Source organism: Lissotriton vulgaris, chromosome 7 (genome assembly GCF_964263255.1).
Source record: "Lissotriton vulgaris chromosome 7, aLisVul1.2, whole genome shotgun sequence".
NCBI classification, from domain to species: domain Eukaryota; kingdom Metazoa; phylum Chordata; class Amphibia; order Caudata; family Salamandridae; genus Lissotriton; species Lissotriton vulgaris.
This window is the reverse complement of record NC_141695.1, coordinates 455191549-455219064: the sequence shown is the minus strand read 5'-3', so window position 1 is coordinate 455219064 and position 27516 is coordinate 455191549. Positions and strand designations below refer to the sequence as shown.

General features: G+C 45.1%; 1 protein-coding gene across 4 annotated transcripts in view; it reads right to left on the bottom strand.

The window, feature by feature from the left end:
* Positions 1-27516, bottom strand: part of LOC147701851 (CD209 antigen-like protein C) — a 200784-nt gene that overhangs the window by 116709 nt on the left and 56559 nt on the right. For all 4 annotated transcript variants that reach the window (XR_015297480.1, XR_015297481.1, XM_086930485.1 and 1 more), the window contains one exon: positions 7943-8094. Coding sequence is in view for 2 of the 4 variants with exons in the window: in XM_086930485.1 (XP_086786611.1) it covers positions 7943-8094 (152 nt within the window). In the remaining 2 variants the exon portion in view is untranslated. The remainder of the gene's footprint in view (positions 1-7942; positions 8095-27516) is intronic.

Genomic DNA, 27516 nt, shown 5'->3' with positions numbered 1-27516 from the left:
AGTCACTGCTCCCTCCTTCTGTCTCCTCTTCTTCCTCCTCCTCATCAGGCTGAGTATCTCCAGTGACTTGGTCATACTCATCTATCTGGACTACAGGGACAGGGGTGTCAGTATTGTCATCTTCAGTGGGAGAGCCTCCTTCACCATTCCCTGTGGGGTCTGGTTTAGAGGTCTGTAGAGCTTCAGATGGTCTAAAAGCTCTCTAAGATGGTCTGTAGTAGGGGTTGGACCGGTCTTGAGACCTCTTGAGGCACAAAGCTGCCTCAATTCCTTAAAATTAAGCATAACAAATTTGGATGGTGCCCTTGGAGGGTCACTCTCAACAGGGACAGGTCCAGTGGACCCCTCTGCTCCAGACATTGCTCTAGTGTGGGTGGATATGTTGCAACCTACCTACACTGGTGTTTAGCTACTAAACCTATCTAGTAGGTGTAGTCAGGGTATGCTACTCCCTATCCTCTACAACAACTAAGTTCAGTAGAACTTAAGTATATCAGTCTTGTTTTATATGTACCTATCAGATACCTGTATGATCTTTCAAATGATACTCTCAAAGATTGTAATTGTAAAACAACAGCAAGCTCAAATCCCAACCGCTGCTCACCAATGTGAGAAGTTGGCCTGGTATATGAGGCTCACTAGTTCTAGTGATCACCTTGTACCATGCCAAGCAACCCTTATGATGATTGGTTGTAAGTCAACCTTATAGACCAGCTATCCTAGTAGCGTGGACAAAGCAGTCTTAGGCTAAACTCTGTATAGGCATGTGAAGCAAGCTGTTTTACCATACACAATCCCATTGAATACCAAATGAAAGGACACCACACAGATATATATTGAAAATATATATATATTTATTTACTACAAAATCCCCTATACTCTTTATGATCACAGAAGCAAATGCATTAAAACAAAACACAGTTTAAATACACAAAAGTTGCACAATATGGATGAGCCCTAGGGGTCACCTAAACCATATACTAAAATAGTGGTATAAGAGCCACCTAGCTGAAAGGAAGTAGGCCTAGGGCCATGAGGTGAAGATTGTCTCTGCAGCCACGTGGACACGAAGAGGTCAAGGACATCCAGGCGTTGGTCATGAGCTGTCCCATGAAGGCTCTAGCTGTTGGCGGTGTTGGCTTCTTGATCGGAGCAAACAGGCCTTGGCTAATGCAAGCCACGCAGGAAACAATGCAAGCTTCTCACTCTGACCAGCAAGGTCAGAGGGGGTGCTCCTTTTTACAGGAGAGAGGGCAAGTCTGGAGCAACCAGACCCGCAGTGTTGATTTCAGATATCGTCTCCAAGATGGCCGCTAGCCACGTGGCAAGTGGCCGGGATGGCGTGTCGAGTGGCAAGATGCAAAAGGGCCCCATGCAGATCGTGGAGATGCTGGGGGGCTGATCTTCAGGGCAAATGCTGCTCGGTGGTGGGGCTTCTCAAACCACGGAGCACAGCATCGAGGGTGCCTCGGGTGCTGCGCAGTTAGCGTCTCGGGGGTCTTTCGAGATGTCCGGTCCCACGTCTCCCAGTGCCTCCATGGGTCCCTTCTGTGCAGGGACTATGGATCGGGCTGTGAAAAGTCTGGGAGTCCGGGTTTTGTCGGGCTCTGGGCTCAGGCTTCGGCAGGAGGCGGCGGCAAAGCAGACGTCGAGTTGCTGGATGGTGCCTGTGCTCATAGGGTGGCCACTCCTAGGCCACAATGGAGATGCTCTTCAGTCTTCTGTGCAGCAGAATGTCGAAGTCCAGTCGTCTTCTTAGTTTCAAGTTGATTTAGGATGATCGGAGGTGCTATGGCACTGCTCCCACTCTTATTCCCAATCTGAGGGGTGGATCACCTGCTAGGTCCCTCCTCTGGGTGGGACCAGGAAGGGGGGGCGGTTACACCCCCTTTTCTTTGTCCAGCTCTGCACCAGGACTGGGGCTGGAAAGCCCCAGCACCGGTTTGGACTGGCTTATGCACGAGGACACCTTGTATGCCCCAGGCATGTCTGATTCTATTCAGCCCTGTCCTACCCAATACACAAAATCCTGTCTGGGGTGGTGCTCGCACCTCCCAAGGCAGGAAACCCTTTGTCCAAGCCTCCATCGCTGGAAGGACTCCCAGCAGCAGGACCTGCTGGAGCCCCTGGTGGGACTTGGATACACCTATGCCCTGGGTACCTGGAGTACACTGTTACAGGGGCCTATAAGGTGAACCAGTTCCAATTCGTAATGCACCTAGAGTGCATTGGCATCAATTTAGAGAGAGAACAGCAGGCTGTGGGTCTGATTAGCAGGCCCACAGCCACATTAAGTCATAAACCAGTGAAGCAAAAAAGCAAACATTTGGGGTGACCATAGGATAGCAGACCCTACTCTCCTACAATGATGTTTCAAATGATGAAAGCATAAAGTTAACTTGGTAATAACCCAGGAAATATTCTTTATATCGAAATTCCTTTTCAACTGTCAAGTTAACTCACAAGAATTTAAAACACGGTACCAAAAAAAAAATAATGAATTCCTTACGGCAGTATGAAAGATAGCAAATTCGTTATAAATCCTTAGCAAATGCTTCTTTCCTTAAACCTTTTGAACGCAAAGCCGTGTTCAAATCTTTAAGTCCGAAGGTCCGTGAAATAAGATTCTTCAGTGCTCGTCGAAAAGATCGAGTTTAATAAAAAAACTTTAAATAGCCAGAAAATGCTTCCTTCAGGTGTTCCTGTCCCTCGTCGCAAAATTGTTGAGTATAACACACTCAATTAGAAATAATCATAAGTTTATTCGAAGATAAGGAAGCACCACCGGCTACACGTCTTGCAGCACCGGTCAGCGCACAACAACTGACTTAACCATATGTCTCCAGCTGAACGGCCCGATCACAGATCGAGCCGTGGCATGAGACATAAACCTCTGAATAATAACATACTATAGATGACAAGTAAGCACAAGAAATAGCACATGAGAAGGCGCGTGTAACATGACACTCTCATCCCTACTCTTCCATGAACTAGTCTTCAGAGTCTCCATGCTTGTAGAGTTCTCAGTTTGCCCTTCTTCCAGATATTCCATCTTCTTGTAAGGGAACTTCGCCTACTTTATCACTGAGTTATGACAGTTATGCAAAGCATCTCAATATGTGCCCCTGGTCAAATCAGTCAATACTTCTTCCTCTTCAGTCTGCACCAGCTATGAAATACCTGGTATGTGACCTTATTGCAGTCAGATTGACTGACTCTGTCTTGCCTGGAAGACATGGCTCCGGTCCCTCAGTCCCTGTCTCCCATGAACTAGTCTCTACAGTCTCCATTCTTATAGCGTTCTGATTCTGCCCTTATTGAATATTCTAGATCTTTCTCATTCTGGTATGGAAACCTCGCCAGCTCTGTCCCTGAGTCATCAGTGAAATGTCGCTGAGTCATGACTGCCACACCCTGAGCACACCATCTCAAGATGCACCCCTTGTCACATCAGTATTTCTTCCTCTTTAACATAAGAAGCCCTGCAGTGAGCCTTTATCTTTCATTTTGGCACAGATGTAGTAGTTGGCTGACTATGTCTAAGTGTAGGAAGTTAAAGTCTTCCAGCACAGTATTTGCTAAAGCTTTAGCTGGCAAAGGTGCCTCAAAGTTAGCAATGCCGGAAAGATGGCGGCCGGTCACTCGGCTGAGTGAGCTGGTCTTAATGCTCTCTCCTCCGGTCGACTTGCCAAATGTATCACACCCGCAGGATTCTGAAAAGTAGACGGGGTCAATGGAATTATTTACAAAGACTTTCATGGCGTTATTCTGAAATTGAAGTGGAAGAGGAACGAGGCATGAGAGAAATGCTCCGTTGGCCTCTTTGGTATCGGAACCACCTTACTTGTTAGATTCTTTCTTCGCAGAAGCACTTCGCCGCTTGTGGTTCCTGGCGTGGCTCAGCGACTCACTTGGTGTGTTCTTCGCCTCTGGAGATGCCGCGGAAGAATCAGGTGAAGAGTGTTGCCTCCCCGGGATGCAGTACAGTGCCTCGGAGCTCCGCGAAATTAGGCGGGCGGCAGTTCAGTCTCTTGGAGATCAGGGGTCGAGCAAGAATGCGGGGGAGGACTACGAGCACCTGTGGAAACTCTGGCTCTATCAAAGGTGAAAGCCAGGCAGACATGTCCAGCAATGTTCAAACCAAAGGTGGATAAAATTAAAATGCAGCAAAATGAAAAAAATAAAACGCCACAAAATGTAAGCATTATTAAATGTATCCAGCTGTCACCTGTGTCTCCTCCTATTGGTAAGGCTGACTCGACTTGAGTTGAGGGAGATCCTTCGGTCGTGATGGGTGATGTGGAGGTCGGGGGTGAGGAGTGACAGCACCAACATTGATCCAGCTAATGCTGAAGTCCAGGCACATCCTATGGCTCAGTCTAGTGGAATGCTGGGAGGTATAGTCCAGCCAGGTCCAGGGATAACTACAACAACCATAGTTACTCCCCCTGCCCCAGGGATCACGGTGCCTCCACAGCAGCAAGCTAAGATTGTATATGGAGATACACTCCAAGCAACTTCACAAAACGCTTTATTGAATCTTGATGGAGATACTGATGGTGATAAATTCTATTCTTTATCAGACCATACTGGGTCTTCAGAGGAGGATGGTGGCTTGTACAAAGACTGGACAGATGATGAGGAATAGCGAGCTGGGTGAATGGCGTATTATTGAGGTTCTAAATTCTGAATGTATATCCAATGGACTCGGTTCTGTACGTAAGGCACCTAAGGATTAGGGGTCCACGGCCCCGGGGTTGAATAATGGTCCTTTAGTCTGGGACTATTCGTTTTCAACGCAGCCAGGCCTGGATGGCAATGTTACCACTCAAAGTACCAGCTGTTCTAAAATGCCCCCAGGTGAGATGACACTCGCAATAATCTACCAGGCAATTATGGCACACTGCGAGGAGACCCAGCAGGAGAGTGCCTGAACTCAGGCAGCCTGTCACAGGGTCCAAAACTCTATCCAAAGAGTATGAATGAATGAATGAATGAATGAATGAATGAATATTTATTGTTGGTTACTAAAAACCATTATATCCAAAGAGTAGCTAAAACCTGTTCAGATATCGCCTCTAGAATTGGGGACTCAGAAGAGTGGATTTCCACTTTGGAAGACGCTATGGCTACTCACAGAGGCATTACTGACCTAATTAAATCTCAAAGGGATGACATTCAGTGGAAGCTTGTGGATCTCGAAAATAGAGCTCGGAGGAATAAACTGAGAGTGTTGGGAGTGCCGGAAGGGATTGAAGGGTCAGACGTCAGACAGTTTGTTATTTAATTATTCACCGAAGCATTCCCGGATGTCAAACAGTGGGACAAGCAATTCGAAGTTCAGAGAGCACATCGTTTTTCGTTCAAGTTGAAGCCACGTTCTGGTCAATCGGACAACAGACCTCATGGTATCCTAATTTGCCTGAGTAGCTTTTTAGCTAGGGAGAAGATCTACGATTTAGCAAGGCCGAATAGTAGCCGGGCCGGCAAGAGCTGTGAGTTCTTTGTCAGGCCTGACCTCTGTCCTGCAACTGCTGAACGGAGGTGGCAGCTCCGGCAATTAATAGCACCCCTTCAGTCCAAGGGAGCTCAAGTATTCTTGCTTTTCCCCTCTAAACTAATAGTTATTCATCAAGATCAGACTAGATTTTTTGTCTTGGAAGTGCAGGCTAAGGAGTTTTTGTATTCACTCTAGGCTGCAAGAACTGTTGGTAACAGCTATGAATACCAACAACTGGGATAACAATGGGTCAAAGAGCAAACTATCTATAAACTATCTGTGTGTCTAAAGGGTACAACCGCGAAATCCACTGTGTGAATCGGGCCCTAGCCGATTGGTTTGAGACTGCACACACTGACAAGGTGAAAGACTTCACTAGCACTTCTAGGTGGACCAAGACCTTACAAGATGACCGCTAAAAAGAATGGTTTGATTTCGAGTACATATGGCCACTTTGGAGAGTCATGTGACTTCATGGGGAAGGATGGAAGAGGATTATTACTTCCGTTCTTTGAGTAGTCCGCTGTCGAAGGAGGCAGCGGAGTGGCGCATCGGGTCACATTGCACCGTGACGAAGTTGGTAGAGGGAATCAACCTTACTTGATAGCAAAGCAGAATGTTCTAACTGGACTTATAGGCCCACTAATTTTGTGTATGGGGAGTTTGACTTTATAAACATCCGAACGAATTATTGTGGGTATCTAAGTATAATGCTGGGAAAGGAGTAAAGAGGTGGTTTACATTGATTATCTGAGTGGATCAAGAGCACATGGCCCTATTAAATGCTAAAATATACACAGCAATATAATCAATGTGAACAGCAGGAGAGAGGCTAATGGATGTAATGAACACTCATTAGCATACATATATTACCCTCACTAGAGAATGCACAACAACATGTTATTCCTGTGCCTTCTTGGTAATATTTATGTTATTAGAAACCACCCTGCATTAATATAAACGTCTTGTGGAGGGGCACATTTCTGATAGGAAATGGAAATTGGTTTATCCCTCCCATATTGATTGGAATATAGACATGTTTGCCTATATCAAAGGGACTATACTACTGTATTTATCATACATATGAAACTATTGTTTTATCTATTTTTAGTAGTGTGTAACTATAGGGCAATATTCCCACTCTCCCTCCAGGTTTCGTCTGCGATAAATGAAACTCAGGTATGCTATTCGAAGTGTGCCTAATAAGGTGTCTAATAAGGGCCAATATGGTCACAGACACTCTCCCTAACATATAGTGAATAGCTAGGAGGGTGTGTTACAGAGTTGAAGGGATCTGTATCCCAAGGAAGGCCTTTGACCCTGATGGGCCTTTTAAGAGGCTGAAACATGTCGGTACAAGCAGACTGGTTCTCACATATACCCATTTATAATTATTTTTTAATCCTGCCACGAGGGACCCATAATAAATATATAGGCGGGTGCCCCCTTAGGCTGTTTTAATTCTATCTGTTCTCTGCAATTGGGATCCCTAATTTAAAAATATTGCATTTCATAATCCCTTTATGTTATAGAGCTCCACACTGAGCGTTGGACTGCACCATGTATGTCAGCAGGCCCTATGATGAAGCATGCCACTATCTAATGGGTGAGGGCAATCAAAATAAATATAGGGTTTTCCCTAATTGACCTAAGGATGTTGATTAGTTGGGTCTCCCCGCTGTGTATGTGTTGTTTAATTGACTTTTTGTCCTTCTGGTTGTGTGAGTTATATTGATCTTTTGGAAGAGAAGAAGTAATCTTTTGTCCATTGTGGATTGTGAGCATAACAGCTTCAACCCACCCATCCCGGCACAATGGCACATCCTGCCCACAATTCGGTTCCCTATTGGTCACTCTCTGGGCCCAATATGCATTCTTAATGGGGAGGCATTAACAGGCCCAGGCAGCTGGCTACTCCGAGAAGGCCTCAGTAGCTTTTGGGCAAGAAAATACCAACTTTCTAAAAGTGGCATTCTCAAAATTGTAATATAAAATCTGGCTTTATCATTAGAGAGGATTATAAATTACAATCCATTTGAGCCCAAACATGACATTTCTACAGGCTCCGAATCAAAAGTTAGCACTGATTAAATGTACAAATCTAATTCAGTGTTAATCCGTGGAAGAGGTAGAAGAACTTTTGCTAAAGATTTTGGTCCACAGGTATGAAGTTCTGGTTGCACAATACTGGTTGTACTTTGTGCTTGCAACACATACAGGTGGAGGGGGGGAGTAGTACATTAGTGAGCCAGATAAAAAGGCAATCTCAGGTAAAGTGCTTAAACCAAAAGAAAAAAGTAGCACCTAATAAAATGATCTTTGATTGAGATAAAAACCATAGGAGAGGCTGCTCAGTTTACAACTCTTTTGGAACAAACCAATGGCTGCTCATGTGCCAGCTGTGGCTTACCTTATTTACTCTTGAACTGTTCACTTTTTTACCTGTTCCTGTTGGCTTTTTATTACCACAAGTTGAGACACCATCCTGTTGCAGTGATCTTGGCTGTCAGTCCAGTTCATTTGGTCCACAGTAAAGAAATAACAGTTTTCAGAATGCTGGAGCCAGTTGACGGGGCAGTATCTGCATTGATTCTCTGTTGGTTTAAGGGAGCACAAAAGCAAATGTTAATTTTATTATTTTTCAGGACCAGGTTTAGAGAAGATAATAATTTTAAAGCTAATCAATGTGATTATGCTTTTATTGGTCTTTGCGAAGGATTCATGAAGAAAGGCAATTGAATGTTGCATCTTGTTTCACGAGTTGCTAATACCACAAACTCATTTTATTCGTGGGCTTGTGCATATTTCTTTAAGACTACACAAAGAGTGAAAGGTTGAAAGATGCCTGTTATGGGATTGGATGAATACATATAACCTTTTAAATATGAGGTCTACAGGGTGAATGCAGAGCCAAGAAGCACTGTTAGTGTGTTACAGGCCTCTTTCCATCACATTAATCACATTAAAGTTCTAGCCTACATTCTCTGGTCCTGGTAAATTCTGTCTTGGCCTGGAAGGATTTGGATTAGTCAAAGTAAGCACCAGGCAGCAGGGACTGTATACTTCCTCCTGGCTCGTATGTTGATATTGGGCATACAAGTTTTGAGAAGGTGGTTCTGACCATCTAATCCACCTGGATTTTTTGCTTTTTGATCACCTTGTACTATGGGAGAGCCCCATTACCTGAGACTCACCCATGATAAACTCATTGTAAAATGGACTGTGCTTGTTTACCACCAGTATTCACCTTTTAAGATAAGGTTGATGTGATTCAGCCAGGGTAAGGGGCACATGGTAATGGGCACTTGGTAGGTTACAAGTGAACATGTGTGCATACGCATGTGCACACCTGAGAAGGCTGCACGTGAGAGACTCCTGTCATGCACAGCCCAAGAACTATGGACAGGTAGACTGGCGCAGAAGGGACTATGCAGAGTCAGGTGCAATAGGGCTTATAATGTGAGGACACACATGTAGGGGAAGTCAGTGTGCTTTACTGTCTTTCACTGAAGTGATGCTCCATTATATTCCCATGGGAAAGGCTTTTCTAGGGTGCAGCTCCAGTTCCCTTTGACCTATAGATCCCAGAGTCACACCAATATACAGTGTAACATGTCTGACAAGAACAATTCTGTAAAGCCCAAAAACATATCTGTACAGCCTATGGGTCATCCACAAATGTCCTATTTATCTGACTCAGCTCAGGATCAGAGCCCAGGATGGTTTTCACCCTGCTGGGCTGGGTTAATTACTTCTCCTCCAGCAGCAGGAGCAAAAGCCTCCCCCCACAAATGATTAGGTAAGCTCTTCAGAAGAAATGGTTGGAGTGTACTGCTCTACGTCAATCACCCAGCTGTCATCCTTTTCCCGGAAGAGGGCCAGCCCACGCCCACTCAACAAAGGAGGTGTCCAGACCTCTAGAGCTAAACCAGAGGTGAGGCTTCTTTGAAGATTGGCTGAGGCAAGCCCTGGCAGAGATATCAGCAAAGGGTTGGAGCTGAGGCCCCACAGAGCACATGTGGCAAGTGTCTCCTGGGTGACACCATCTTGAAGTATACCATAAAGCTATGCAAGAAGGTCAAAACAGGAGCGAAGAGATGAGGTGGCACATCAGCAGAGGCCAGAAGGGATCCCTGCTGGCACCTTCGGCACCCCTAAATAGATCTTGCACAGGGGGGAGAGCCTCTCACCACCAATAGCAAAACAAGCCAAAGACTGTTTAAATCAGCCCAACAGGGCCCGAGCTATGCTTCGGTGAAGTGTACCAACTTTTGACATACTTTTGTCTGGTTTTTGCTTCACAGCCATACTGAATCCCTGCCTCTGGGGTAGGCCAGGGTCCGGTGGCTGCCCCCAAGAAGAAAACCTGCTGGGAAGCGCTGCTGTGCTTTCCCCACAAATGCAGAGAAGGGGCCCAAGACACCGTACCCTAGCCCTGAGAAGAATGATGATGATGGAGCTCCATTGCCCTCCCTCACGAATCCAGGGATGGGGCACAGGACCCGATCACTGGGCCCATGAGAAGAGGTGTGAATAAGGGAGCACGGTCATGCTCCCTCACGGAGATGGGAGAGGGCCTTGGACCACATCCCTGGGCCTGATGCCTGGTCTCACTCCCCCACATGACTAGCAAAAGGTTCAGCAGCAACGCATCTGCCTGCAGGAGCGGGCAGACCAGATTGGCGCTGCCGTCTCCTGCAGCATCACACGAGACTGATGACTGGTTTGGAATCTGACAAGGACAGCCGGTGGATGGGCTCCCTTGACTGTCCTCAATGGGGAATCTGCACATGGGGTGCCTGGGTGGGGCAGGGCACCCTGAGGCTCCCAGTGCAGCACTAGGCTGCAAGGAAACAAGTGGTAATACAGCAAAGGTAGCTCTTCCCACTGAAGCTGGAGAGTCGCTCCTATAATATGCATACACAGTGCAAGGAGTCCCCCATAATGCCCTGCATGGCTTGGCTGCAATTTGAAATGGAAAGTGCTCATGGATCACTACCAAAGGGCTGGGGAGCTTCAGGAAAAGCGCAGTCTCCCCCTAGAGGAATGAAACATCCCCATCCCAAGTTGTGTGGGACACAAAAATAGTATCCTCCCCAAGATTTCCCCGCTTCAGGTAAGCATTCCGAAGACTGAAGTTCTTGCTCTACAGCTGGAAGTATTATGCCTTTAGGGGTCAAGACTATGGCTGCAGTTATTGTGGTCTGCATTGGTACAATGTGAGCTTTCATGGTAGCTGACTCCCTCTAGGGATGAGAAGTAATAAATGCACATTTGTATATGTACCAAAGTGAAGTCCTTTAGAGGTTACTGTTAAATTGCTTTCAGCATTACATTAATAAACATGTATGCTGAAAACACCCTCTAGCAGTGAAAGTCTATAATGCATTAGGTTGAAATTATAAAGGTGAAGCCCTTTAGGGGCTGGGGCTTTGTTGCGTTATTTATGCTAAAAGTCATGCTTAGAACACGGATGTCCCACTCATGCATAACCATTCCGTCTTGCACTACTTTATTTAAATGATGAGGCTGACAGCCACTCATGATGAAAGCGTGCATGCTTTGGTGCCAGTATTAAGTGCTCTTACTCCAAGTTATGTTAAACCCTGGCATTTAGGGACAAGATAATGCTGCAACATGTGAGTTGTGGTACTAGACCCCTCTCTTTTGGGAGGACTAAGAATGGTTATGCACTGTTATCCAAAAGTAATTTGATCAGCTTGTGCATATTTGTAAATTGCTGCATAATATTGAGTAGTATGTGTGGAATAAATGTAGTTTTTTTCAGAAAAAGCAGAGACATTTATTGAGTGTTATTACTGTGTATCTGTAAATGGTGATAACTAGCCCACACCACCTCTCCTGAGTAAGCCTTTGACTGCTGTGCTTCACTACCCTGCGACAGTCAGGTGCTTCAATGGGGTGGTTACTTGCTTCCTAGTGAAGGACAAATGTAGATCCATTACTTGTGCAGGCCACACAACTAATGACTCGTTGTATAACAAATGTTCACAACACCTGTATCTCCTGATCGTAGCCTTTTTCCAGGATATCATGGTTCAAGCTCCACTTATGAAAGCATGCTGAATGATGATGGGCTAAGAAGCAGATGAGAAAGGCCAGAATATAAATAGAATGGAAGGCAAAAGGTCATGTCAGTGCTACCCCATCTCATTTATGGTTGTCCACGCCTAGTCAAGATTCAGTGGAGATGGAGAGCTAGACAATAAATTGTCTAGAGGTTGTATTCATGCCCTCATATCTCCCAGCACTTGTATTGTCTGCTCATGCTTCTCCCTTTATCTCAACAACTTTCAACATGATTCATCAGAATTGGAAGGTGTGGGCTAAAGTGTTAATGCTCCAGGTCACAATGTCATGTCTCCTACTTCCAGGCTCGAAGGATTCAGGACATATACTCTCTGAACTTAGTTACCTGTATCCCTGGATGTATATGAAACATAAAGTAAAGTACAGATGGCAACACGAAGTGGAGCGCTGTCATAAACAGGTTGTAACATGGTCTCAAGGTGAAAAATCCTCCTTGCAGCTTATGCCTTCTTAAAGAACATAAACAAGCTCACAGAATCCGTTTGCGACTGTGTTGTGTATGTAAACTTTTGTTTTTCATTTTGTAATACTTACGCACCATTTATCCAGCCTTTCACACACTCACATTTAACCAAGTATTCATCCATGTATGAGCAATTTAATACTTCCAGCCACCCAGCCAAAAATGTACACATTCACCCCTCCTTCATACACCTACTTTTGCTCTGATGCTCTAATGTCTATACATCCATCCTTCTATCATATATGCAACTAAACCCATCCACTGTTTGTGGGGAGAGAGTTTATAGTTTTAACATCTCAGGACTCAAGACACCAATAGGCACATCAATGAAATAGTGGCTCTGGGCAGTATAGCAAGTCACCTTACTGTGCTGCCCTGCGTCACTAGGAAAGGACAGGAAAGAGACGTATTTAAGGCATACAGCACATTCCTGTCCATTCGCCTTGTGCTGGCACCATTTTGGCAGCCTAGCGCTAATGCAAGCAACCCTGCACCATGGTGCAAGGGTACCTCCGCTGCATGCAGGAATATTTTTGTGCAGGAAGGGACACCTTCTTGCACACAAACAACCCTGAGAGGCTTTTTCCTCTCTCTATGTATGTTGAAGAATGCAGCACACATAGAAAGCAGAAAAACAAGAAGGAATAAACATATTTCTCCTCTTTGGGCGGATTCCCAAGTTTACAAGTCTATGTAAATCTGGGAATGTGCCAAAACCATGGGAGTTGCATGGGAACATCCACCACAAAGCCCATGGAGCACCCCCTTTGCACAGAGGAAGGCAATGCAGCAATTTGCACAGTGCTGTCTTACTCCAGATTTGTGAAGCCATTCAATGTCATGCAAAGGGGTTTTGCATCATTTCATGAATCTGACTTAGAGGCCTGTGTTATTCATGTACCACTTTGCATTGTGCAAACGTGATGCAAGCCTCTCATAAATATGTCCCTTAGTGTGGAGCTGAGCTGCCAGCTGGAAATTCATGGTTAGCTGACTTAAAGCTCATGACTACACTATCAGATGACAAGTGGAATTGTCATTTGATAGTGTAGGAGAGAGACCACGTCTATCTCCTCTGTCATGTGGAAGCGAGATCATGTCTATTTGCTCTGTCACTAGAAGAGGACTGAAGCCTGGGTTTTCCTTCCCATGGCTACAGGTTTCTGGAATTGCTGTCAGGGGTCAGGAAAGCAGGCTTCCTGTTGGCCTAAGGGACAGAAACTGCTGAAGAATGACTCCTATGACAAAGAACCAATCTACCAGTCGAGCTGAAAGTGAACTGCACAACACCCTGCTGGACTTCCTATCCGGTTGAAGTGACGTTATAGTGAGAAATTGCAATATCATCTTACTTTAAATTATAAAGAAATCTTAGAAATTCACTAAAACAAACAAAGGTTAACGGACCTTATAATAAGGTGAAAATGTCACTTACATTTACTAGTTATGTTTATCTCAAGAAACAATAACCAATGCCCTAAAGTAACTATAACTTGCACCCCGACCATACACAGTGTTGTCATCAATGAGGTAATTTGAGATGTTGCAGTGATGTTATCAATGATGTCTTAGAACATGTCATGAGTAATGTCATATAGGAGGTAATTAGCAGTACATGACACAAATGTATATATAGGGATGGTTTTCTTGCACAAAAACAAAGTGGTATAACAACCCATATTTCACAAGGAACATATAAATATGGAAAATGTTTCACAGTTACCTGTAAATCACAAATATTAGTCCATACTGACAGCCCCATAAACACTCTCCATAGCTTCCCCATTGTCAGCGATATTAGGCATATGCTGCATGGAGGACCAAATTGTGTTGAAAGGTTAGCTTAATTATACAGTTGAAAGGATAGCTACATTGCGCAACACAATCTGTGGCAGGCTCATTTTCATCCATTTAAACTAGAATTACATTTTTTGTGAAATCTACAAATTATATGTCAAATATGATAAATCCATAATTAAGTCGTAATAGCTGAAGCCCCAGAATTTCATAAATCCACTGGCCCATACCATTGTCGTCTGTTTTATCAACAAATAATTCATAAAAGGGAACAGATTCTGAATATTTAAATTTTAATCAGTGCTACTGTTGTGAACTGTAGTTTTTACAACCTAACTGCCCCTTAATAAACATGTATTATAAAAATGCATAATTGCTAAAAGGAGTGATATGGTCCTATGTTGTCCTTTAGTGACATTTACATAGCAGCAAACCTTGTGATTTATCCCACCGGAACCTCTCAATGGCAATATTGGGCCATATTTCATGGTTATTCGTTTTGTTGTGTGTGCGCGCACATGTTAGTGTGTGCATGTGCATCTGCTTGTGTGTGTTTTCCCTTTTTATTTGTCTGTTTCACTTTTTTGTTGATATATTAGTCACCTATAAGTTATGCATGTACTCCACTCATGGCCTATTGAATTGGATGTTTCCATGTACCTCGCTGACTGACCGCTGACCTCGCCCTGGCAGAAGTCCTCCACAGAAACAGAACCGGCAGGAGAGCTGTCTCCTACATAGCGGCCAAATCCTGGAACGAGCTGTCGGCCAACATCAGGCGCTCCCCATCCCTCCACACGTTCAGGAAGGACCTCAAGACCTGGCTCTTCGACTGACCCAGAGCTGCCCCTCCCCTCCCCCCTCCCTGTTCGGGCTGGACTGTTCCCATGAGGCACAGGGTTAGACTGATTTGCATATAGCCATGTCTGAACTGGGGTGGCAGAGTGGGCTAAAGAACGGTGATGGATTAAACCCAGATCTCTTGACTGGGTGTGAGTGTTTGATTGGTTCCGATGCCCCGTCCATCACCACCCCCTTTGTTACCACTTTGTTCGCCATGGGTTGGCAGGGTATGCTCAGACGTGAGTCCCTTGCAAACTTTGCCACTGGATTCAAGCAAGCCTGGCTGAAGACGGCTGTAATGCTAGAAACCGGTCCTAGGAAGCTTGAATCAGGTCCAGGGAGGGCATGGCTTGGCAGTTCGGGCTGGACTGTTCCCATGAGGCACAGGGTCCGACTGATTTGCATATAGCCATGTCTGAACTGGGGTGGCAGAGTGGGCTAAAGAACGGTGATGGATTAAACCCAGATCTCTTGACTGGGTGTGAGTGTTTGATTGGTTAAGATTCTCCGTCCATCACTGATGGAGCAAGGATTCGCACGTAAAGCGACTTGCTCTCAGTCATGAACCTCGTCTAATGTGTAATCCTATTAATCCTACTGTTCGTCATTTATTTTGCATTTTTCCCCACACGCGGGTGTCCCCACGAGGCTTGCCTGTGTGTCTTTTCATATTAACAAAGCTTGCACTAGAAGAAATGGCTGCTTCGCCGAAATTCAGTCTGCGCATGCGTCGGTCATACTCATGTGATGTGACGCACTCGCATTCTGGAGGGAATCTGTGCTCATGCGCACTGTTGCAAACATGGCCGCTTGTCTTTCATCACGCTTCTATGCTTGCAGCTGCTGCTTTAGCCTATCTGTCTTTTCGCACTAAACTTTAATGCTATGGAAGTTATATAATAAGGGGTGTGTTTAATTTTAGCCTGGTATACAGTGTGATCATTTTTTATGTGATTTTAATTTGTTCTCGCTTACTTTTCATGTATCGCGTCTCTGGGGCTGGGAAAATCGGGAGTGGAGCCATACTTGAGGCTCTGCTGGGCACCGTCATGTGACCGGGGAGAAACTCTACTGCGCAGAAGCTGAAACAAGCCAGCTGGCTCCTGAAGCAAAATGCGCCTGAGAACCTTCTCTGAGAGACCAAATCTTACCTTGGAAGAAGCAATACTGTTGCTACCTGCTATGAACTTTATCATCCTGCTGTATTCTATGCATGGGAACGTGAACCCAAGGGGCGGGTAGGCCGAAATTATTATGTATGCTGGGAACACAAAATTCTAGGAGGTGACAATGATCACATCACCTCTCCTGACCAATCATAACGTGCGAAACTGTCACTTACAACATTGGTGGGTGGTCTAAGGGTCCCCAAAATTGTATAATTGCCCTAGTATGGCTTAGGAAAATTGTCCGACTTGTCCGAGTAGCAGACCTGTCACTGACCCTACGAACTCTATAGGTGATCCAATCTTGAGTGCTGCGGAGCACTCTGTCCATACTTTCCACAAACTCCTAGGGGATGGAAATAGTCTTAAGTACTGGTGAAGCACTTTGCTGGGAAATTCGAAAACCCAATCGGGGTTACTGGCGGATTACTTGCAGAAAGGAGTAACGCAGGCGTTGCATCCGAAGCTGTGGGTGTTGGTCATACCTTGGTGAGCCCAGTCCTGATCCCAAATCCTGAGGGGTATCCTGTCCTGACTGCCCGTGAGCTGTACCTGCTCGCATTCTGGCATTCCTTTCCTGAGGGTCCTTGTCCCCGTCCTTCCAAACTGACCCGTGGCCAGGGTTGGTTTTCATTCTGAATTAGGTAATTATTACTCTGTGGGTTTACGTCTCACACTCTCTCTCTTTCTTTCCTTAATAAAGCACTCTTGCCCTTGATATTGCTCTATCATCTTGAAAGCAAGTTATATGCTATTGTCTATTAGAATTGTTCCACTTTTCTCCCCACCTGTAGGGAATTACCAAACTATCATGTTTTAGTATGTTCCCGTTTTACCCTTTCCCTTAGTATGGTTGTTGTAAACTAAGTAAGAATAGCATAAGTATCATTAGTAGTATATACACATATTAGGTCTCTCGTTTAGTTTAACTTGTGCTTGAAGAGTGTGTTCCCTAGATGCTCATATCCCATAGTGTCCACTTATATTCAAATGGTCCTCGCTTTAATTCATGGTTACATTTTGGTTGTGATCCTAATGCTTGATGTGTTACTTTGTATTTTGCTAATTCTGACTTATTCACTTTGAAATTCTTATATAAACTCCTAAACTTATCAGGTGTCTGTGGTTATTTTGCGGTTTACAGTGTGGGCAATGTACTTTGGGTTATAAAGTGTACTTTTCTTCTAGGATCCCTGTCACTTTTTCCCTGCTAGCTCCTGATCCGTCTGGAGTAATGTGCCTGTGGTAAGTCAGGTACATGATCAGCAGTGGTGTGAAGTCACCCCCCGGATTACTCATAGTAGCGTGTATTTATTCACCCGGTTCACGCCAAACGCGAGTCATTGGTTTGAATGTGCACGCAAGGGCCCAGTGCGTGTGAGAATCGGGAAACCCAGTGACCCGGGTGAACTGCGCGCTCTATCAGTAATTTTCTGGTAGCAGAGGTAATGGTTAGGACTAGTTAAATTAGGTAGACAGGATAGTTAATAAACAAACCGTGAGAATAAAAATGTGCTGCTAGATTTATTGTATTGGTTTAAAATTTTGAAATGTTTTAAGGATTTTTTATGTACATGTATATGAATTTTGCATTGCTGCTATAAATGTTACATGTTGCATTAACAAAGAACTGTTTGTAAGCGTTCAGTGTAGTCCGAATCCCCGGGGAAGTATATAGCTGACGGTGAGTAGAATCCGATCAGCTGGAAAAGTCACTGGTTTAGAGTCATTAGTGTAGGGTGAATGAATACCTGGAAGCACTAATTAGGATCTTTTTGGTTGCATCTGTATAAATGATAGCTAAGAGTCTCTTATAAAACTTCCCTTGTGATATCACCTAGAAAGGGTCACATGTGGGAGGAGTAATAGGGTCTCCGAGGCTTGTCTGGTAAGTAAGATAGTTCGCTGGTGAAATCCTGGCTCAGTACATATCCCCGACTAAGGTGGATGAGTCAGAAGAATAACGGGTTCTATGTTACTTGTGTGAAGGGTCAGGCAAAGAAGTCTATCCAGAGTGAATGAAAAGTAGACAGAAGTGGTTTACTTGCAGTGAGAGAAAGTTTTTCTACCTATTTAGAACACTCAAACATAGTGGCAGACGTTTTGTGTTAGTAACTAAGTTTTACACCCGCACTTTAGGAAAAGTTAAAAGTTTCCGTTACCTTGTGAAGGAGGGAGTCGGGCGGAAGGCAGCTCTGACGTCACTCCGTGCCGCGCTGGTATTTGTCAGGACAGCGGGTGTGTAGAGAAGCCGAATTTGTAAGGGAGGGGTGAGTGCCGGAGCGTGGGACTTGGTCTCGCGAAAGGCCGCGCACCCATTGGATAAGGATTTTTGTACCCACCGTGCTGATTGGTTGCTACAAAAATAAAAGTCGCGCTAGCATTGGAAGTACCAAAGTAAACAAAATTAATCAGGCCGAGTTAGAAGCGAGCCTGGAAAGGCATATGTGGTATCCTGAGTTCTTACCTAATCCACAGAACTCGGGCTTCTATAAGGAACAGATTATACGAGGTAGACCGCACATGATGTATGGAATAAAGAGAAAAATGTCATTTGCCGACAAGGTAATGAATTTCTTTAAGACCGATAGGCCCATTAGAACAAGAGAGGGTGTGATCATTCCTCCACCGAATACTCCTGCTTCTTTCATGATGTTTGAAAAAGGGTATCATACCTGTGTATGGCTAGAGAATTGGGCAAAATACACTGCAGATGACGGAGTTCTAGCATTTCCTATTGATGGTACCTTTAATGGTAGGATCCTGTTTAACTTGAGGACCCGCATGAATGAATTGCATCCCAGACCCAGATTGACCCAGTACGAAGCCTTAGAAGAGTGGGAAATTGAGGCTTTAGAGAGGGATAGACCCCGGATGGACAAGGGAGTGAGTAAATGGTACCCGAGGGTCCATAGAGAAACCAAAGAGCAGAAAATGAAGCAGTGGAGACAAAGCATGATGACAGAGGGATTGTTTCCAATGATGGGGGTATCAGAGCAAGGAAGAGGAAAAAGCACAGAAAAGACCCATCACATAATGCCCATAGGGGACTCAGAAGATGAGCACCTAGAAGATTTATTGATGAAAAACCCCCCTCCCTATGTAGCCGAATTAGAGCCTTTGAATTCACCAAACCCGTTTGCCAAATATCCCAGATGTCGGAGGGATAGCGAGACAGATGGAACGGGTACAGACAGTAAAACCAGTGAAGGGGATGGGTTTTGCAGACCAAAATCCGCAGTCCCGAATTATCAGCCGTTTGGAGAAGGACCGCCACGATTGGTCACTCCTACTGCCCCAAGTATTTACCCTCCCTTGGTACCTCAAGTATTGCATGACAATCCCACAGGAAAGGGTTTGAAAGAACAAGAAAAGGAAGCCCTGGCTAGACAGCGAGATGATTTAATCCGGACCATAGCCCAGATACATCCCCATCCAGATTCCTTGACTATCCCAGTAACCATTGGACCCCCTATTCCTCTCTATAGGGATAGCCTGGTTAGTCCTCATCCTCCTGTTATCTCTCCAATATTGCCCACTCCTAGCTTCCCACCCCCGAGAAAGGAGGTCTTCATAGATGACGATCAAGAGAGTGAATGTGAATCAGTGGTTCTGATGGATTTGCCCATTAGGGAACCCAGGACTAGCATGTCGGGGGTAAGAAGTCAGACTAGGCCAAAAGAAGTGCTGATAGAAGGTGCATCTGGGGTTAGGAGTGCCACGGTAGTATCACCAGAAGAATTAGACAGATGGACCAAAGAGTTGGAGAAAGAGACCACTCCCCAATCCAGACCGTTAGAGATCTATAAATTAAGGATAGAAATAGAAGAAATGATGGCTGGAAACGTAGGATTAGAGCGCCTAAATTCGTACAGTGAAGAAGAGCTACTGTTTATCAGTAAGAATCTTACCCGAAATGCTTGATTGCTCCATGAAAGGATAATGGACACAGCCTCAGAAATGGGAATCGATGTCAGTCGCTCCAAAATCCTTCAGAAACCCTACAGAGTAGACTTTTCGGACAAAGACTTAGAAAGCTTGAGAACGGGGGGAAAGCAGATCCAGATAAGAGAATTATTAAAACTACTGCAGAAATGGGGAGAGGTAGGGAAATGGAGAACCCGGTGGGCAAAGAAAAAGGAAGACAGCAGGGCTAAGTCCCAGACTTCAGAATTCGTGTTAAAAGAGGTAACCCCGACAGAAAAATTGTGTCCCATGAGAGAGGTCCCGGGAGGAAAATATGTCCATGTCCCCTGGTCCCGACAGGATATTGTGTCATTTACAAATGACTTCCCAAAATTACGGGAAAAACCAGTCGACTGGTACCGACAGGTTGAACGCTTCATAAAGGTTCAGAAATGTCTTCTGAAAGACCTGGATGGGTTTTTCGACATTGTGGTGCCTGTAGATCTATGGACCGAATGTAAAATAGAAATTGATTGGCCCAATGAAGAATATCCCAGAGATGAGAAAACAGGAGCTCCCTCGCCTGATGTAATGAGGAAGTATGATCAGGTCATACAGTACCTCAAGAAAAAGGTGCCCGCAAAGGAGACTGATTGGACCAGAATAGATAGAACCACCCAAGAACGTGATGAAACTGTCCATTCCTTTTATGAAAGGTTACTGCAAGTATTCAAAACTTACAGTGGCATCGATAATGTGGACATGAAAGACATGACCCATTTCAGTTACCGATTCGTGCTAGGATTAAGGCCTGAGATATCTCAATGGATTCGAGATAATAAAATAAGTTGGCAGGGAAAGCCCATAGATGATGTCCTGAAATACGCCAAGTACTGTGAAGACGAAATTGAAAATAAGAAGAAAGCCCTCAAGGAGAAAGTGATGTGGGCACAAGTAAAATTGGCTGAACAGCAAGAAAAACAGTTAAGTAAATTGAATTCCAGTAATAATGCTCAGAATGCCACTGCTGGGGGAGGAGGGAAGCCCCGGGCAAAACTAAGTCGGGAAGAGGCTATGAAGAAGTTCCCCTGCCACGGGTGTGGCCAGTTAGGGCATTGGAGAGACGATTGTCCACACCTGCAGGCCAGTAATGCCCCTATAAATGGTTTAAATCCACAGGTGCAGAAAGAGGGGACGAAAAGAAACCAGCAACAGGTAAAGCTACCTCCAGTACCTCGCGCTCCCAGACAGAATTACAAGAACCAGGGCCAGCAGAATGAAAGGGCAGAAATATGGGAGGGAGAGAGTGGAAGCAATGCAGCAATTCCACAGTACCTGTTAAATGACACTTTTCTCTGTGATGAACTAGATTGACGGGGCCTGAGAGGGGAGGACAAGGAGTGCGTGCTTGGCGCCTCCTTTCCGGTAGACCAGACTGGACCATACATTGAAGGGAAGGTTGAGGGAAAAGACATCACCTTTCTGTTGGACACTGGTGCTACCCGGTCCACTGTGAGAACAGTGGATGTTCCTAACCTACCCCTCTCGGGAGAAGCTATCCAAGTAGTGGGTGTCTCGAATCAGATAATAAGTACTCCAGTAACTGAACCTATGGAAATCTCCATAGGAAACTTTAAAGAAATGCACAGATTTGTGGTCTGTGATTCCAGTCCCGTCAACCTGTTAGGTCGCGATTTGTTGTGCAAAATGAACTGCACCATCTTTTGCTCACCAAAGGGCGTTGAAGTTCAGACCCCCGATGAAGATGGTTTGTACAAGCTAATGTTAGTAAGACCTGATGCTGACATAAAAACGTTGTCAATTGAAGACTTACCTGAAGAGCTTCAGTTAAGAGTAGTACCAGAAGTGTGGGATTTCTCAGGAAAAGATGTAGGCTTGATGGCAAACGTGGACCCAGTTAAAATAGCAATTAAGACAAATGCAGTATATCCCAAAACAAGACAGTACAAAATGAGTGCAGAAGTGAAGGCAGGAGTCGCAACTGAAATTACTCGATTGCTCGAAGCAGAGATCATAGAAGAAGTAATGAGCAGTCCCTGTAATTCACCTATCATTGGGATTTAAAAGCCTAGTGGGAAATACCGAGTAGTGCAGGACCTGCGCAAGGTAAACCAAATTGTTGTACCTTGCTGTCCCATTGTGCCCAACCCTGCAGTGATCTTGTATCAGATTCCGTGGAACGCAGAATGGTTCACTGTCATTGACCTGTGCCATGCATTCTTTTCCATCCCATTGCATCCAGAAAGCAAGTTCCTTTTTAGTTTTGAATTTGACAGCCATATCTATGTCTGGAATCGCGTCCCTCAGGGGTACACTGAAAGTCCTTCGATTTTCAACCAGATATTAAAGAAATGTCTTGAGACCCTGATATTGCCCGGAAAGTCCGTTTTGGTACAATACATAGATGACCTTCTAGTGGCATCTAAAACTCAGAATGACTGTGTCACTGACACTATTGCCTTACTGAATCACCTGGGAAAGGGAGGACATAAAGTATCCCCTGACAAATTGCAGTTCTGTAAAAACTCAGTAAAATATCTGGGGCACCAGATAGAAAAAGGGATCCGAAAGGTCACCACAGAGAGGATCAAGATAATTAAAGCAATGGACCTACCCCGAACTCAGAAAGAGGTGAGGATGTTTCTAGGAGTTGCGGGGTACTGCAGACAGTGGATTGTGGGCTTTGCAAACCTAGCTAAACCTTTGATAAAAATGACCAAGAAAGGAGTGGAAGACCCAGTCGGCTGGGACAGTGAAAGCATGTCCGCATGGGTAACATTGCGGAATTGTCTATGCACCGCACCTGCATTAGGTATGCCAGACTATTCCAAGAGGTTCGAGCTATTCTGTGACACCAGAGAAAATTGTGCACTCTCAGTCCTGACCCAGGAGCATGGGCTGGTCAGGCGTCCTGTAGCCTATTTCTCAGCCACTCTAGATCCAGTGGCTGCTGGATTGCCCGGATGCCTGAAAGCAGTAGCTGCCACTTGTGTCAGCCTGGAGCAGAGTGAGAATATTGTCATGGGACATCCTGTCACCGTATATGTTCCACACTCTGTTGTGATTCTATTGACCAGAACCAAGACCCAGTATCTCACGCCTAGTCGGCTGACTAAGTATGAGAGGATTCTGATTGGTGCCGAGAATGTAACCATTTCTCGGTGCAATATCTTAAACCCAGCGACTCTGTTACCTGTTCCTCTGGATGTAAACGCCGAGGATGAGATGGAACATAACTGTGTTGATCTAACAGAATTCAGCACTAAGCCCCGTCCTGACATCCGAGAAGTAGCCTTGCTTGATGGGGATCTTACAATGTTTGTGGACGGTTCATGTTTAAGACATGAGAGTGGAGGTCTGTGTGCTGCCTATGCTGTAGTCACACTGACAAACACCATAGGAGCTTCTTATCTATGCGAAGTAAAATCTGCACAAGTAGCAGAGCTCATAGCCATGACAAGGGCCTGTAGGAGGGGTAAAAGCAAAAGAATAACTGTTTATACCGACAGTCAGTACTGTTACGGGGTTGTTCATGACTTCGGCCAACTGTGGTTACAAAGAGAATTCATGACTTCCTCAGGTACCCCTATCAGAAACGGAAAGGTGGTACAAGAATTATTAGAAGCTATTCAATTGCCCAAAGAATTGGCTGTGGTCAAGTGTGCGGCTCACAGATCAGGAGATGATGATGTGACAGCTGGCAATAGATACGCTGACCAAATTGCCCAATTTTGCGCCCGACACCAAATGTCCCTCCAAATTGGGTTGTGGGGTGGATACAGCTGCCAACTGATGTTGTTTGAGAATGTGTCAACGTGGGATGAATTGAAAGACTTACAACAGTCAACAGGCAGGGAAGAAAAGGCTAGATGGAGTGAAAATGACTGCAGAATGAGAAATGACGGTGTGGTGGTAGACACAAGTGGAGTACCCGTGCTGCCCGACAGTCTGATAGATCCCATGGTCCGAATGATACATGAACCAACACATATGGGAAGGGATGCCATGTGTCGGGTGTTTGACAAGGTGTTCTTTAATTCAAAGTTCAGGACCCAGGCGGAAAGGCTTTGCCAGAGGTGCCTAGTGTGTCAGCAATTCAATGCAGGAAAGAGGACTGTAGTAGAGCAAAGTACCATTGGCAAGGCAGTAGGTCCCTTTGTTAGAATGCAGGCAGACTTCATAACAATGCCTAAATGCAAAGGATATAGATATATCCTGGTCATAGTTTGTCTGTTCTCCAGGTGGGTGGAGGCTTACCCAGCAAAGAAAAATGATGCCCTAACTACAGCCAAGCTATTGCTCAGGGAGTTGATACCTAGGTTTGGGATCCCAGAGACGATTGAAACGGACCAAGGTGGGTATTTTGCCAACGACGTCTTAGAAGAGCTCTGTAAGGCTTTTAAAATGAAGCAAAGATTGCACTGTGAAGTAGTGTGGCTCACTGGTTAGAGGCGGCAGACCCGAGAGCAGAGGTCGGCCCGGGACCAGGGTTCGATTCCCGGCGCGACAGGTTTCTGGACCAGGGTCAGCGGACCCGATAATTCTCTCGCCTCGGTGCCCACTCTGATCAGCGATCACACTCGGCAACTCTGGGCATTAGCTTGCCTCATCTTCACTAACGGCCCCACCAGACCGCCGGGGATGCCTGGTCTCACCCTGGAGATACCCATTAAGGGACCATCTCTCAGGGAAGCCAGGAAGGGTTTCGCAGCGGTCGAAGCGCCTTGGGACCCAACGGGTAAGTAGTGCGCTATATAAATGCCAATACATTTACATTTACATTTACCGTCCCGAGGCATCTGGGGTGGTTGAACAGATCAATGGCACGCTAAGTCCAGACTGGCGAAAATGTGTGATTCCACAAAAATGAACTGGACAGACGCTTTGCCCCTTGTGCTGATGAGTCTGAGAAGTATTCCAAATCGAAAAACTGGCCTGAGCCCCCATGAGGTACTAATGGGGAGAGTGATGCGACAAGCATGGGTACCTGGAAACAAACTGCTAAGCATTACTGATGATTTGGTGCTAGAATACTGCAAGCAACTGGGTGACCAAGTGCGTTCTATCTCCCACCAGATTGGAGAGACAGAAGACGACTGGCCCAAGACTCCAGCACATAAGCTACGACCAGGCGATTGGGTGGTGTTAAAGAAACACACCCGGAAGAGTTGCCTTGGACCAAAGTGGGGAAAGCCGAGACAAGTGATTCTTGTCACCACTACTGCTGTGAAGTGTGCTGGTGTACCGAAGTGGATCCATGCCAGCCACACAAAGCGGGTAACCGGAGAAAACGCGACTGAAGCTGAAGGCAGCACCGCTGAGGAGACTCCCGAGGAGAGTCCGGATCTTGCTGACATCGAACTGCCGAGCTCAAGTCGGGACGTTGAGTGGTACCCCGCCGACGACCAGGTTCATGATCCAATACGAACCCGGAAATATTCCTACCTAGACAGTGAGTGGGATAGTCCAGGTGAGACAGAACTAGAAGAAGAAGATCAGGTCAACAAGACACACATCACACCTGATCAGGAAATAGGCCAAGTAGGGACAGATCAAGACGTCGACGCTCCACCTGAAACTCAGGAGCCTGGAAAGGGACAGATAGTGGTAAGGGCTGAGGTTCATGCGGAAGAAAGTGAAGAGAACGAAGTGCATGAACCAGAACAGATAGAAATAGATGAACGTGTTCAGGAATCAGACTCCAGTTCACCTAACAGCAAAGAAAACTTACAAAGCGAACCTGAACAGGACCAGCTAGAGGACCAGGCAGAAGAAATAGATGAAAGACCTGGAACTAGTCAGACAGGGAGGGAAATAGACTCTGTCAAGCACAAGAAGAAAAGTAAGAGAGTGCACGAGGAAGGTCAAGTGTCCTCAACCACTGAAAGGCACAGAAGCAAAAGTACACCCAGGTACGTCAAAAGGCTAAGACTCCGAATAAAAACAGACGAAGAGAAACTGAAAGACCGTGAAAGGGCTGAAAGTGAAAGAAAACCAGCCCGAGGCAAGTTTCTGAGAAAAAGCGACAGAATAAAGAAACAGAATAAACTATATCGGAGCCCCGAATGGACATACCTGGTGTTGGAAGAAATTGATGAGCCCAATCACAGTGGGAAAAGTGACGAGGAGTCCGTCACTGATCGGAGTTCGGACGAAGACCCTCCGTGAGACCAAACAGAGCGAAGCTTTGGTGTAAAGAAAAGAAGAGGGGTTGCAAAAGCCACCTGTAAGCTAAAATGTCTGATCCAAGCGTAACTGGGAGATCCAGATGTGGGTGTCTTAAAACTTGCTGTAAGATATGCTTGTGTAGTATAGCTATGCTAATAGTGATGTGGATAGGATTAACCGTCTTTTTACCTTTTATGATAAGTAAAAATCCTAACCTGTCCCCTACCGAACCTGAAATATTAGACACAGACGTTGTACAGACCGCAGAAACACCACGAAGCTAAGAACGACGTGATAACCAGGTTAGTCTGAGACATACACGACCAACATTAGAAGCATCAGATGAGGGTGGACTGCACTTTCACAAAATGAAAAACAGGACGCATTTAAATGTTTTCGCTAACTTACTAGTGCATTATGTAGAGGCTATGGAAATAGAAGACTGTTATGTCTGCATGAAGCTACCTACCTCTGTGGCTGAAGGTGTGACATATCACCACTTACCCTTAACCTATGGAATTTCCTGTAGTATATTAGCTAGCTTGTTTTATAGAAGCACTTTACAGTACTACTATTCAAATGCTGACGTAGTGTTTTCTGAACTCCCTATTAGAGGACATCTGAACCTTGTACATATTAAAAGTGACGTAACCCGTTATATGGGAGAATACTTCCTGACTATAGGTGACATAGACTTAGATGAAGCACGACAAGAAAATCTGACCTGTTCTTTACAGGAGCAGGAAAAGATGTTCATAAAAATGGCAGATAGAAGAAGAGAAAAGTTTCAGAAGAAAGCAAATGATGAAAAAGATAGAGTCCCTAGGTGGGCTGAGCACATGGATAACACCTCTCAAGGCGAAGCTAATCCTGCTTTGTTGCTGGATTTTGAACGGAAAGGAAAACTTTGTCTCCATAGAGAAAGGACAGAATATTATAACAATGTATTCATTGGTTCCAGCGAGTGTGAACATAATTATAAGGTAATTGGAGGTTGGGGTTTTAAAAATGGGTCAGAACCTGTGTTTCCCGGAATATATTATATATGTGGGAACAAGGCTTATTTTAAATTGCCGGATCACTGGTATGGAAGCTGCTACTTTGGCATTGTTTTCCCGAAAATATACCATGTGAATAATGCTGCTGGAAGCAATGATGAAGATACTAATGGCTTAGTGCGTAGAAAACGTAAAAGTGTAGGAGAAATCATAGGTGATATTTTTAGTGCACTGATACCTGGAATGGGGGTAGTTCTGAACACTCACAGAATCTGCAAATTGTCCACAGTAGTGGATCGGTTATCTACTGACTCTGCTGCTGGATTCCTGCTGGTCAATACTGAAATGGTTGCGATCAGATCAATGGTTTTGCAGAATCGCCTTGCTCTTGATACCTTATTGGCAAAAGAGGGCGGAGTCTGTAGAATGCTGAAGGCGCAACATTGTTGCACCTACATTCCTGACAAAAGTATCGAATTAAAGCAATATGTGAAGAACATAACTAATTTGGAAAAAGAGCTCAAACCATTAGAGGTTGACAGT